Source organism: Cottoperca gobio, chromosome 20 (assembly GCF_900634415.1).
Source record: "Cottoperca gobio chromosome 20, fCotGob3.1, whole genome shotgun sequence".
Classification (NCBI taxonomy): Eukaryota; Metazoa; Chordata; class Actinopteri; order Perciformes; family Bovichtidae; genus Cottoperca; species Cottoperca gobio.
This window is the reverse complement of record NC_041374.1, coordinates 3,450,044-3,464,069: the sequence shown is the minus strand read 5'-3', so window position 1 is coordinate 3,464,069 and position 14,026 is coordinate 3,450,044. Positions and strand designations below refer to the sequence as shown.

The following is a 14,026-nucleotide window of genomic DNA, read 5'->3' as shown; positions in this document are numbered from 1 at the left end:
TTTTCTTTTTGGAAAAAGCTGCAGCCTGTGCTCCGTCCCTCCTTTTACGCAGAACAAACGCTATATTCATCTGCTCCGGCTTGCAGTTACTGGAACTCCCTGCAGGAACTCCTGGGTACTTTACTCCACCGTTTGAGCTGCTGAACACAATACCATTCATGCCACGGGGCGAAAACAGGCGCAGAGCCCGCTCCGTTAACCCAACTATGTGGAGAACATGCAGTATTTTTTGCGCATGGAGTCTACTGTTCTTGACAGAGGTCTGTGCGCAGTCTGAGCGGAGGTACACCTTTATTTACATCATTTTTCTTTCTTTCTTTGACAGCTTTATGAGTGAGCAAGGTGTCAAGGATCTCATGTATCGTGAGGAGAAGCAGCGTCAGTGGACTGTAGTTTATTTAGAGGAATATTCTGCAGTCCGGAGTGCCTCCAGTCAGGAGTTATGGCGCATTGAATCTGTTAAATCAACCGCAGGCTGTCGTTAACGTGTATACGTGTTTATTGCTTTAACACATCATCCTAATTTGAAAATATAAAACATTCTTCCCTCCCTCTAGACCAATCTTCACATGCGGCGGAAACATTACAGGGGAATCTGGAGTAATCGGAAGCCAGGGGTACCCAGGAGTTTACCCTCCAAATACCAAATGTGTATGGAGAATCACAGTGAGTCCAATTTCATATTCACATGTTTTGCTTTCCTAACATAGCCCTAGATTAATGATGATGATCACATTGATAGCTAAATTGTTCATTTAAAAACACTTACTATCACATCATCACACCGTTTTTGCTGCATAGATTACTGTACATGTAAACAGTCAAACTGAAAGTGTGGACCAAGTTGCGTTTTGACTTATTTACATAAGTCAGGCTTACTGTTAAACATATGTTGTTAGTGTCTGTAATCACACATTTCACTGGGCATCATTGAAGTAAGTCAACATCCGTGGGATGTGTGTACCTATTGTGACATGTTATTGCTCTCAGTAACAATGATAATTATGTGAAACCCCATAAATTCCAACCCAGGTCCCTGAGGGAAAGGTGGTGGTGCTGTCATTCCGCTTCATTGACCTGGAGAGCGACAACCTGTGCCGCTATGACTATGTGGATGTTTACAGCAGCTATGTCGGTGGGCAGAGACTCGGACGCTTCTGTGGGACATTCAAACCAGGAGCCCTGGTTTCCACGGGCAACAAGATGCTCCTGCAGATGGTATCTGACGCCAACACAGCTGGGAGTGGCTTCCTGGCTGTTTTCTCTGCTGCCCACCCGCATGAGAGAGGTAGGCAAACGTGGGACGAAGAAGCTTTGAGAATAGTTTCGTCTGGCTCTTGATATTGCTGTCCGACACTTCGGTGCCAAGGTTGCTGCTGTGTAGAGAATATCTTGCCGCCAACCAAGCGTGTAATACAGAGGCACGTGGGACTATGTCTCAGCCATGACTTCACCCCATAAAGGAATCTAATACTGGCCTGGGAGTGTGTCTGTGTTGGCACAGGGTCAGTCTTTAAAAAGCAAATTAACAAGGCTGTATGACACCAGTCACTATAGTGAGGTCATTGCATGGCACTACAATACCCAGAGGGACAGAGAGAAATCTCCTTAAGTACAATAACACTTTCAAGGCATGCAGACACACAATGAAACTAAAAGAGGTTTAGTTTGTCTTCTGCTCGGTAAACAACTGACCTTTGGGGGTTTCACTTGACAATTGGCTATGGCTTCATGGATCCAGGAACAAAGAGGGAGGAATATCTTAACACTTCTCGCAGTATGATGTGGAATTTCTCACCTGACATTTCTTGGAGCACTTTTAGTCGAAGGCACAGGACCGAAAGTATCACTTTGAGTTGAATGAGCCTCTTCCTCTCTGCAGGGTTGCAAGGTCACGTCTTCTGTTTTTGTGGAATTTTAATGGCTGGTTCTCTGTACCCAAGGAGCTGACAGCTGTAATGGACATTGTCTATTAACCAGCCCACCTGGCTCTAACACAATGGATGGTAGCAGATAGACTTTTGTCATACCGTCTCTCAGCGTTGTCAAAACTGAACAGCACAGCATTTGTTTAGTCTATTTTTGTCACTGTACTAAATTGTACTTCTTCTTTAGACATGCTGGCAAGGACACATCAATCTAAGTGTATGTTACAAAGAAAAACATGGCTTCAAGAGATTCAGTTCTTTAACAGTCTGAAGAACTAGTGTTGCTATTAAACTGATGTTCACTGCGCAGGACTAATAAGTGACTTGCTTTTTAGAGTGCAGATAATGACAAAGAAAGCCACGAGAGCACCTATTACCGTGGACGAGTGGTGCATTGCAGAATCTTATAATGCAAAAGCCCTTCCTGCTTTTAAAAGAATGAAGAATAAGATCTGGATCATTTCCTTCAAGGAGCAGGCATTTTATTTAGCATATTTGTCCCGATGGCTATCCAATATTAATTCAAATCATTTCTCCACAGGGGACCAGTACTGTGGAGGCAGACTGGAAAAGCCCTCTGGGACTTTCAAAACACCCAACTGGCCTGAGAAGGACTACCCGGCTGGTGTCACCTGCTCCTGGCACATAGTGGCACCAAAGAACCAGGTCAGAGGGCTCAAAATGAACTCATTTTTTATTTATTTAAAAGGATATGTTATATGTAACATAATGTATGTTAATAGATTCAAACATAGACACCAAAAGCATGCATCATCAGTGACCCACAGTAGATGCTCCACGCTAACACTGAACAGGTGTAATAATGTTGTGGATCTACATGTCAGTGGTTGAGGGAAAAAGCAGTCCCATTGTGAAACAAAACATAAAACATGTATAACAAGTTACCACAGTCTGTTTACAGGTCTTAGGGAATACTACTGCGTATGTGAAAAAAGTTGCTCTAACATAACAACCCTTGCATTGTGGGTAATGCAGGCGCCAGGATTCGAAAAGGAAGAAGAATGCATGGAATAAAATCGATGATACGTCTATTTCTCCTGCTTTGATTTCGATCCTTTTACTTTCAAACTGTCCCTCATGAGTCCAACGTTGTTAAGTCGGGGGAGTAGTCTTTTAAGACGGCTCAATGTGTAATGGATGTGGAGCAAGACTACATCATCCCACAAATGACAGGGTACCCTTAAAATCAAACGGCCTACCCTGATAGCCCTATTAAAAGCTTATGCTTGATGAAAGAAGATTTGAGTTGTGTGTGGTTTGTCTCCTGCTGCAGATTATTGAAGTCAAGTTTGAGAAGTTTGATGTGGAAAGAGATAACTACTGCCGCTATGACCACGTCTCCATTTTCAATGGGGCAGAAATCAACGATGCCAAGAGAATTGGCAAATACTGCGGAGACAGCCCCCCAGCGTAGGTGATTCTGATTTTATTTTCACTTCAACATTCATCCTATGAATTCCTCTCAGTTTACACTCAGTCTGCTCGTCTGCGTTTCTTTGCAGGCCAGTGTTCTCAGACGGGAACCAGCTCCTCATCCAGTTCCTGTCAGATCTCAGTCTAACCGCAGACGGCTTTATTGGACACTACAAGTTCAGACCAAAGAAATTCCCCATCACCACGATGCCACCCACCACTACAACACAGCCAGTCACCACCAGGCCCATACGTAGGTAGCGACTTTTATCCAATAAAAAACCTCTAGAGGTCTTCTAACATCTGTAGAAGTAGCTATGAGACACACAGGCTTGACTGTACTACTGGATTCTCGTGCTCACATGTGGGGTTTATCTTTCACGAGGGGAAACGGCAATCTGCTTCTGATATCAGATCTGGGCAAGAAAAGAACGAAGTGAAGTGAAGTGAAGTGTACTGCTAGAGTGATTTTGAATTCTGAATCTGAGCTGCTTTACACGTGGATAAATAACTAACATAATCACAAATACTCATGCAGTTGTTCATCATTCTCCTCAGAACAGAACGTACAGTACTGGAGACTGCAGGTTTTATGAAAGATGCAGCACATGTTCAAACACAACATATGCTAAAACACTCTTTTGCTCACATTTTCTCTTGTGTACATAACACAAGTTCATATACAGTGTTGTCATATGTCTGCACCCACGATCACAGCTCGTTTTCATACTCAAACTCACATTCCCATACACTGTTGTTTTTTCCCTTCGTCCAGCCAGGTTATTTTAGCGCCTCCATGCCATGAGGTCATACTGTAAAAGCATTTTCTGGTTGGCTTATCATTCCTGACTTTTCCCTCCCCAGTAAGAATAATATTTAGACAGTCACCTTAAATGTTCTTGGGTCTCTCCACTATGGACTCTTTACCATCCCTAACTCTAAAGACAGATGTTCGCTTGTCACATTATCTCGCTATTTTACGCACTGCTCATTGTCTCTGAGGCTGACAGCCAGTCACTTAGAGACTCGAGTGTGAATAAACTACAGTAGAAACAGATGCAACCATGACTTACCATAACTCGTGTGTGTGTGTGTGTGTGTGTGTGTGTGTGTGTGTGTGTGTGTGTGTGTGTGTGTGTGTGTGTGTGTGTGTGTGTGTGTGTGTGTGTGTGTCTCCACAGCTCTGAAGTACTCTGCAGCCCTGTGCCAGCAGAAATGCAAAAGACGAGGAACACTTGAGAGCAATTACTGCTCCAGCAATTTTGGTAAGAACTATATATTCCAGTTTCGCTCACGTTATAATTGAATACACTGTTACATACATTCATGTCGTAAAATGTACGAACCTACACAGATTCTTCAAATCTCCCCTAACAAGCAGTTTACAGTCCTGATCATGTCACTATCTTTGCTCCTCTGATTGCTCACTGCGCATCTCAAAGACTTCCCTTGATAGCCTGTCATGAAGTGAAGGAGTGTATACAGTAGGACACAGTTCCCTCCAGTGTAAACACGTACACACACTCAGCCTCTGACTGTAGGTAAACTGTTGATAAATGAGCGCGTTGATTCAGACCCGGCCTTCGTGTTTGCGACTCTCCCGCTCTCTGATGTTTTCCTCTCGGAGAAGGTGACCACATGTGTTGGATTGGCATTTTAAAGAGTTCTCTTGCATCAGGAAGTGAATAAAGGGCAAGCAGCGTGGTGGATACATGTGGGGAAAAGTCACCTGTGTGATGTGGTGGCGGAGTCAGCACACAATGCGAGACAGAAGACTGAAAATTGTTTGTTTCATCAACGCCTAATGATGTGATGAATCTTTACTTTGAATTGTCAGAAGCAGATTACTGGTTTATGTAACAGTAGCATCAGATGCAGAGACATTACTGAAACATCCCTCTGGGTATCCTCATCCCTGTCAGGAAATGAAACAGTAAGTGAAGTCCAGACATATTGGTACCATCAGTGTAAAGAAACCTGTTCATGCTGAATGAGATGCGATTCCTTCTCGCTCCACTGGCTCCACTGTCACTGCTAAATGTCAGATCCAAACAGTATTTTTGGAGACCTGGTCAGACTAAACAGGAAACTTCATCCTGCACATTTGTCACATTTGTTAGCACAACCAAATAGAAAAAAAAGAACCGGGAGAGTCAAATGCACCTATAAGATCATGGAGTTTAAAAGATGTTATCTTCTGTTTAATTGGTTTGTTTTACCAGTGTTCAGTACACAAACGACATGTTGTAGAGGAACGCTCTGGTGCTTTCTGTTTTCTCTCTTCGTATAATATCGAGTGACCTCAGCTCCACTGACTCAATCTGCTGGACAGTCATTATCTCACATGTCTGTCACAGACAGAGCCGTATACTGGAAACGCTTATCTTTGAAAGTCCTAAAATTACAGTAAATTATAGCCTTGATGTGTTTTCTGAGTTTTTAAGAAGGAGCCATTAAAAGGTCAAAAAAGAGGAATGTTGAAAACCTTAAAGGAGATGCTGAGAGGCTGTGCTGTTACTTCTCCGGGACATCCTCACAGACAGCCAGCACTTAACAAGAAGTGAAAAGAAGAAGTAATAACTCTTGATAATTAAAAACAAAAGTAAGCCGACTCCTTCCACACTGTAAGTTCCCGGCTCACGTTTCTCTGATGTTGAAACATTTGTTGTAAATTCTTCACATTACACTAAATGACATCACTATAGGAAACACTTCCCTTGTCGTGTCTGTCCACCACTTTGATCCAGACTGAAATATCTCAACAACTATTAGATGGATTGCCGTGACACGCTCGCTGACTGCGGTGATTCCGCTACCTTTCCTTTAGTCATCAGCAGATTGACATTTCTGGCTTCAGTGAAACATCTCGACTATTTAACTATTCGAAGGATTGTCATGAACGTTGGGTGTCTCGGGTGCAATTATGTGAAATATCTCAACATCTTCCAGATGGATTGATAAAACAAATGTGTTCATACATTCATAGTTCCCAGAGAATGAATCCCACTGAGAGCGTTTACTTGTGAGATCTGCAATTACTCCAACTGTAACCCAGACAAAGCCCTTGCTAAGAAGCACATATATTCTCTCTATGTAACCCTATTGTAATGGATTTTCAGTAATTATATGTTTGAGTTTATTTGTCATGACATGCGTGTGTGTGTGTGTGTTTGTGTCTATGACAGTGATAACCGGGACCGTCATCACCGCGGTGATGAAAGGAGGAAGTATGTACGCCACCGTCTCTATCATCAACGTGTATAAAGAAGGCAGTCTGGCCATCCAGCAGGCAGGGAAGACCATGAGCACCAAGATCATCATCCTGTGCAAGAAGTGTCCATTCATCAGGAGAGGTGAGTTCTCAGAGTGCAGGTGAAGTAAAAGACAAAAGATCCATATCTAAATGATGATAATCAGCATGAGGTCGACTGTTTTGAATAACCTACGGCTCTGAGTTTGCCTCCTTTGCTGTGCTGTCCCGCTCAGTTGATAGAGCTCGCCCCAAAATGTGAGGTGAGCGGCAGAACTCACTGTCCACTTGTCAGAGCATTAGATATGTTTATATGTATGAATATAAACATATGGTATACAGACCTGCCGAGCGGAGATTCTGATATTTGGAAATCCCTGAATGTCTCTGCCGTTCCGCCACTGCATTCAGGTTTGTTTGTGTGTGACCTCTCCAGGCTTGAACTACGTCTTCATGGGCCAGGTGGACGAGGACGGCAGAGGGAAAATCGCTCCTCAGCACTTTGTTATGGCGTTTAAGACGAAGAACCAGAAAGCACTCAGCGTTCTGAAAAACAAGCGGTGCTGATTTCCAGCAGCGCTGACGATCTCCGCTGAGCAGGTTTGCCTGAGGCTCAACTGGGGATGGAAATAATGAAGCCAAAAATGATCTCAACGTCAACAACGTAAACACAAGCCAACAACAACGAAACTGAATCTGGATGCAGAGATGCCAGCGCATCAAATCTATGTGTTTCATTCAATTAGGGGCAAGTTAGATTTTTGTATTCATTAAGTACTTGTACTCTGTCTTGTATTAAAAGAGTGCGTAGGTCTGCTTTGCAACCTCCAGATTAATCAGCAACGAAATGAGTTAAAGTTTCCATCCCTTTCCACGGCCCATTGTCACTCTGCCTAGTTACATTCCTGTCATACCCCGAACAGGGGTCACAACTGTAGCCGGTCACAGGAGCCCAGCATAGAGAGTATAGCAACGATTCATCAAACAAACATTAATCAGATTGTTTAAAATGTTCCGTTTCTGGTCTCACGTCCTATGTGAATTAACAGTGGATTATTTAGTATGCATTAAACAAATATAGTCATTTCACAGCCCTAGTTAATATCCATAGGGGGTTTGTCACAGCGGATTGTTGTAGTTTTAATGACGGCGTTAACATCCTGCAGTAAATCTTTTGTGTTCAATTTTATTGGGCAGGAGTTGAAAGTTTTTAAGTGGTGATAATAAAAAGTGCAATATTTAATATATAGATGATTTCTTTTGAAAGATTTTTATGTGAAACAAATGAGGACCTTCCTAGCTAAAGCTCTTTTTCTTTAGTTTGTTTACAGATGCAAAGCACCGCTGTCAGCATACATCCTTTACTTGTTTTTAAAAAGGCAGTGGAATGAAATGAAAAGATATTTTCATATGTATATTATTTATATTTTATTGTTTTCATCTTCCCAAATAAATCTCCCTTTCACATGTTCCCTTTGTTTGTCTGTCTTTGTACAAGAACGTTCAGCTGCAAAACAAAGCATATGTGAAGGTGTCTGTTGAGAGCAGTGAAGGCAGCTATGCTCCGCTAAGCATGAGAGCGGATCAGGTGTGTGTAATGTGACTGGACCGCTGGGCAGTCGGCTGAACACATGACAGTTTTCTGGCTCGCTCAGCTGAGTCGCCAAAGATCAGTTTTCAAAGAGGAAAAAAAAAATCAACAACTTCAAATCTGAAAAGCAGCATTTGTATTCAGCAAAATCAGCACTTTATGCCATCAAAGCGTCTTTCTGTTGAAAACAATGGCTTTCTTTATTTACAAAAAGGGTTAGCTGAATAATACATAGGGGGCCTGAGTCTGGAGGCTTTAGTGGAGAATACATATATATGTTTTCTAGTTAAGGTCCAGGTTTTAAAAGTTGCGTCTGTGACATCAAAAGAGTTTTTGCACATGCTCGGGTCACACAGCCTCCCAGATTAACGAGAAGCAGAGGTTTTGTCAAAGGGAGAAGGGAAAGGGGATGATATATCTAGTCTTTCTTTAGCTCCGTGGGTAGAACATGGCATATTTAGAGGTCCGGAAGCCGAGCAGGTCCCTCATCTCGTTGCGAAACTTGGAGAGGTCTTGGCGCAGGTCGTTGAGATTTTCCACCGTGGCCTGGTCTGTGCTCTGCATCTTCTGCCGCGTGGAGGTCAAGTAGCGGTGAACCAGACAACACATGATCTTCTGATAGTTCTCATCACGCTTCTGCTTCAGGTTCTTCCACTCCTGGATGACGGAAGGAAGGAATTCAGATCAATTACAAGATGTGGCACAAAGCACAGATGGACATTTGATGAAGATTACGGGAAGGGATTGAAAATATCTCATCACAAAGATGCACTGGCAGCCATCTTCCTCCTACGAGTTTAGCACTTTTTCATACCTTGAGGCTGTTCTGTCTCTTCACCTTGCCCTTTGACGTGTGCGAACAGATCCACTTGCTCATGCTGGTCACCAGGTAGCACACAGTCTTCGGTGAGGGGAGGATATTGAACGGAGGAGGCATGGTACACTTGTCATCAAAGTAGCTTAGCCACAGTTTGGCACGAGCAAACTTCCACTCCTTATCCTCGTGATTCTGCAGAAGCAAGAACATTGAGAACACAGGAATGTGAGAATCAAACTTTCACACACTGATCTCCATTTCAGAAAGGAATTGGGAATTTGTTTTTGTGGAAGTCCTTGAGGGGACAGATTCTTCTGGACAATGAGGTTTTACTTAACATAATCACAATCAAGTTCAAATTGCCCTCGACAGCAACGAGAAACGACGTCACTATGAGCCAAAAGTTGTTCACACTTACGGCAATTTGTCTAAAGCTTTTATGGAGCATGGCCACCATCAGCTTAGTCAGCACGATAACCACCACAATGTTGTAGGTGCCTATGATCATGGCACCCACAAAAGAGCGCAGCTCCTCCGTGTAGCTGATGCGGGTGACGAAGAGCGCAACGTGTGCCAGGGAGAAGATGTACCAGAAAAGGGCATAGCAGGTCCCCATAAACCTGTGAAACAGAAGAAGCCAGCAGCTGTCAGTGGACTTACAGGAAACATGTCTATCAGATGCATTTCATAATATAACCCCAAAAAATCATCACATTTTACAGTTAAATGATGAATCTGAATACTATCAGCTGTGTTCATACAGCCCAAATAAAGTTTCTCTCAAAAAAGCATTCTGCACATTCATCATTGTTGTCATCGCGGTACATACATGACAGATGGAGGTTGGCCCATACGTGTGGAATGCATCATTGCTCTGTTGCTGGCAGAATATGCCCTCGCAGTTCTTTGGTGGATTCTTGTCTGGGTCTTTCTGGTCCTTTCCATAAAGCTGGGTGAGTCCAATGGTGAAGGAGAATAACACCAACAGGAAGAGGCCCAGAAACTTTCCAAACTCCTGCAGCATCTGACCCATGGAGATCTGGGGAAACATGAATATTTGTTAATCCTGGGCCGCTTTATCTGGTATTTCTTTCTGTCAGTTCTTGCCAGACGTCCTTCATTAACCATCGAGAGTGCTGCTAGTTGAGGTCAGATCTGACACCAGACAGGAAGTCTGTCAGATCCTTACAGAATTTGACTGAGAAGTAAATACGGTAAAGGTAGTGCCTTATTTTTGCGTAATGCATTCTCTGTGATGTGGTCAGCAGGGTTGATGTAAATATATTTGATGATCAAGAAGCTTGTTTGTACTTTGCACAATTTGGGAATTAGCATTACTCCAGAATCAAGCTCACTTTTTCCCAGGCAGACATTTAAAGCTGTAGCAGGAAAAGCACAGTTAAAACTAACAACATTAACGATGGAAATATTCCCATAAAGTGTCCCAGTAGGCTGTGCTATATAATAGCAGGGAGCGCCTAAAGAATGCATCCACCATTAATGATCTTATATGTTGCACCTGTGCTTTTCCTGCTAGGAAAAGTCAAAATGTGTGCTGTCGTTAAAACTTTGAAAGGTAGCCAATGTTCTTGGTACTCTTACGTATAACATGTTTAAGCAAACTGACCATTTGTAGCTACTTCCCCCCCCCCCCCATGTTCTTGTTTAGCAGAAGATGTGGAAAAAGCAACATATTCTGGCAGCTGTAGTGCTCTCACCCTACCTGAGGGAAGACAGACAAACACGCAAGAAGCCAAAAGGAGCGCTACAGACAGAGACAGTCTTCTCAGACCATTCATAGACCCGAGTGGCTTTTCTGTTTTTGTACGACCTAAAGACGCTCAAACAAGGTCAACACACGCTGGCCCTCGCAAAACACAAACTAACACACAGTGTCCAATGTGAGGGATGACTCGCTGCACCTCAAGGGGAGTGTTTGCACTGAAACCGAGGCAACTTGTTTAAGGAGAAGTCTGTTTGGGTGATTCATTCTCTTGTCATGTCTAAATCCCCCCCCCCCACTCCCCAGTGTATTCCTCCGACACTTTGTACACGTGTGACCTAGGAGCGGAGGGCGTTCCCTGCTTGTCCAGCCTGATAGGTAGTCTAACTTAGTTACTGTACACACAGAGCAGGAATGCAGCAGGTCAGGAGCTCTTAGCCTGACTGGGGGTCTAATGCATCTAAGTACACGCAAACAAAAACGTTCTAGTTGCTAATATTACATTTCCAGCAAGGAAGAAGACCTCTACCGATGATTCGGCTCCCAGGAAGAACCACTTGATCGATGAACATTAAAGGAATCTGACTGCAAAGACAAACTCCCATGATCCCACGCTACTTCAACGCTCTGTCTTTTGTTATCGTTTTGATTGAGGGGTTAGATAAATGGATTTGACTTCCAATTAGATTTAGCAAACAGAAGGAAAAATGTTTCTCCAAAGATGTTAGTTTTATGTTTCGTGTTTACCAAAAGATTCCCGGAATAGTCACAAAACTGTTCCAGCTGTGAGTCTCTCTCTGTACAATGCATTGTGGGAAAACAAGCATTTTACACTTTTGCTGTACGAACGCACTGCACTGAATCCTTTTTGTGCAGTATAGCACTGGGGCAAGTTGTTCTCTCACTCATACATGCCTCATGGTGTGCCATCAGTTATGGGAGATTAACACTGTTCCTGAGGTTAAGTCTGGGCCATGAGTGAGCTCATTGTAAGCACACTGTTGACAGTATGAACACAGACACACACTCACACTTTCTGTCACTCTTTCCAACCTCAGTAGGGGGCACTGGCCAGCGGAAATGTGAGCGGGCCTCTTCAGGAAGGACGGGGATCATACAAACGTGCATGACTGCCACCCACATAGCACTGCCGAACTGTCTGCAAGTGTTTGTGTGCGACCGGGAGCTTGTCTGAGTGTGGAATATGTGGGCGCATGTGCATTAGTAGGGAGGTGTGTCTGCCATGCGAGTGCGGCCGTGAACACACAGCCACATCTATTTCCAAAGCTAATCATTTTTCCATCCTGCCAAGCCAGACAGTGATGTCACAGAGCAAGTGAGTAAGTGAAAGAGAGGAAAGAAGCAGAAAGATGGAGGAGATTACAGCTGAAAAGTACCCCCAGTGTTTTATAAGTCAACCACAAACAGCACTTGACTTAATGACAGGAAGGCATCCCTACAAATAGACTGACCTGCATACCTGAAGACTGCTTTATGTAATAAAGTCACACACGGAGGGGAAATGAAATTCTGGCAGCGAAAAGTCAGTAGTCGGCCGGCTTTACAATCGTTCTGCCAGCTGGCTTGACGATACGCAAAATCATGATGCGATAAAAAGGGGACACCTATGAGACCGAGGTTGTTGAAAGACTCGAGTAGAAGATATTCAAACCAGATTTTTGGATTGTCTGGGAAGGTAGAAAAACAATGACATAACAGAATATAATATCGTTTTCTAGACTGTCCACTGGAAATTGCTCAGCATAAAGAAATGAAACCTATGCAACTGTTGCACGTCTTTTGACTCACACGGAGAACGTCTTGTAGTTAATTATAAGAAAAATATTTAACAAGCCGGAAATAGTTAAATGGTGGGTTCCAAATGAGAAGGGATCAAATATGAAAAACATATGACACTCATGTTCACATACACACATTGATGCATAAGTGCGTGTGGTTGTAAACGAACACTGTACGCTAACAAAGGAGGGTTCAAACGAGTCAGTCTGAGGGACAGCAAAACCACAGAAATGCAGAGTTTTGTCAGATTAAATGTGCTCTTCATAAATTTGATTTGTTTTGTGTTGTGTAAGAGTCATACAGCAGATCAACTGTGTTGCTAAACATTTCCATAACCTTTAGAGGAAAACAAGAGATAGTGTCTGTTTATTCCTGAATGACACTGCCAGCTCAGACCGAGTCAATCAAGATGACCAGGATTTAGAAAAGTTTGCGAAACATGACTTTATAGTATGCGATGACTATACTTTTAATCCCATTCACCCAGAAACGCAGTTAAGATGGCAAAGCATAAAACCTGCTGTATGTACCAGAAAGTATGATAAGTGTGTTGTGGGTGTATGGAGTCAGCTCCTCCAGCTTTAAACACAGCCTAAACTAAAGTTTGAGAAGCCAATGTTGTGAACACTGCAGGCTCTGACAGGAACAATGATAGCGGTATGGTGATGCATATGGCAACTAAAGATGCAAAGCTTTATGATGTTGTGTTCAGTTTATTATGAGCACATCATCATACAGCAGAACATATTAATCTACTGTCTCGGTTCACTGGGTTTATACTTAATGCTCATGATGATGGTGATGATACTGCTGAGCACAGCTGGTGTGATGTTGTTGATGTAGTGTGGGCTTATCCTTGAGTGTTCACACTTCACCGAGAGAGGAACAGAGTGGGTGGTGTACGTGTGTGTGGTGGGGTTGGAGATGGAGAAGGGAAGCAATTTTATAATCATCACCTCCGCCAAGGAGGTTGTGTCCGGTTTTGTCATTGGTTGGTTGCTCTGTTTGTCAGCAGGATGACGGAAAAACTACACGCCCCTTTTTGTGTGGCGGATCACACAACTTATGGAAATGGCGTTGACGAAGGTCTTTGCTCTCCAAGTGAACTTCTAGTTACATAAGAATTTGGGCTTCCACATCCAAAGAGTTTTACAAAGCCATGGCTGGATACATGATCTCAAATCTTCACAGCGGTCACGTTCAAATCTTTTTTAAAGCACGTCCGTCTCCACTAGGAATTCTAGCTTTTGCGCTCAACTACTGCTTTTTGTGTGTGTCACCACTGCTTTCCTACCTGTAGCGGCCCCAGTATGGAGCTGGTGGTGTACATGAAGAAGAGTCGCAGGTAACTTAGGATGTTGGCAAAGGCAAACAGGCCCTCAGCCACCAAGATGGGATGGAAGGCATCCCAGTTCTTCCTCTCTGTGTCCTCCACATTCTTGAACTGAAGGAAAAGCAAACACATTCAGAGACACACACACAC

General features: G+C 43.3%; 2 protein-coding genes across 2 annotated transcripts in view; one reads left to right on the top strand and one right to left on the bottom strand.

Moving 5' to 3' along the window:
* Nucleotides 1–19: 19 nt before the first annotated feature.
* On the top strand, nt 20–8,083 carry pcolce2b (procollagen C-endopeptidase enhancer 2b). The gene is made up of 9 exons (XM_029457857.1): nt 20–283; nt 558–666; nt 1,033–1,288; nt 2,470–2,594; nt 3,223–3,359; nt 3,452–3,615; nt 4,544–4,627; nt 6,548–6,715; nt 7,049–8,083. Exons 1-9 carry the CDS (start codon nt 159–161, stop codon nt 7,177–7,179), a joined length of 1,299 nt encoding a protein of 432 aa, XP_029313717.1. The 5' UTR covers nt 20–158; the 3' UTR covers nt 7,180–8,083.
* A 239-nt stretch (nt 8,084–8,322) lies between these two features.
* Nucleotides 8,323–14,026, bottom strand: part of trpc1 (transient receptor potential cation channel, subfamily C, member 1) — a 13,492-nt gene continuing 7,788 nt past the window's right edge. Inside the window, exons 9-13 of the mRNA XM_029457855.1 lie at nt 13,838–13,987; nt 9,875–10,059; nt 9,439–9,640; nt 9,018–9,212; nt 8,323–8,860 (exon numbers count right to left, since the gene is read on the bottom strand). Of these exons, the coding sequence (XP_029313715.1) occupies nt 8,633–8,860; nt 9,018–9,212; nt 9,439–9,640; nt 9,875–10,059; nt 13,838–13,987 (960 nt within the window). The 3' untranslated portion in view covers nt 8,323–8,632. The remainder of the gene's footprint in view (nt 8,861–9,017; nt 9,213–9,438; nt 9,641–9,874; nt 10,060–13,837; nt 13,988–14,026) is intronic.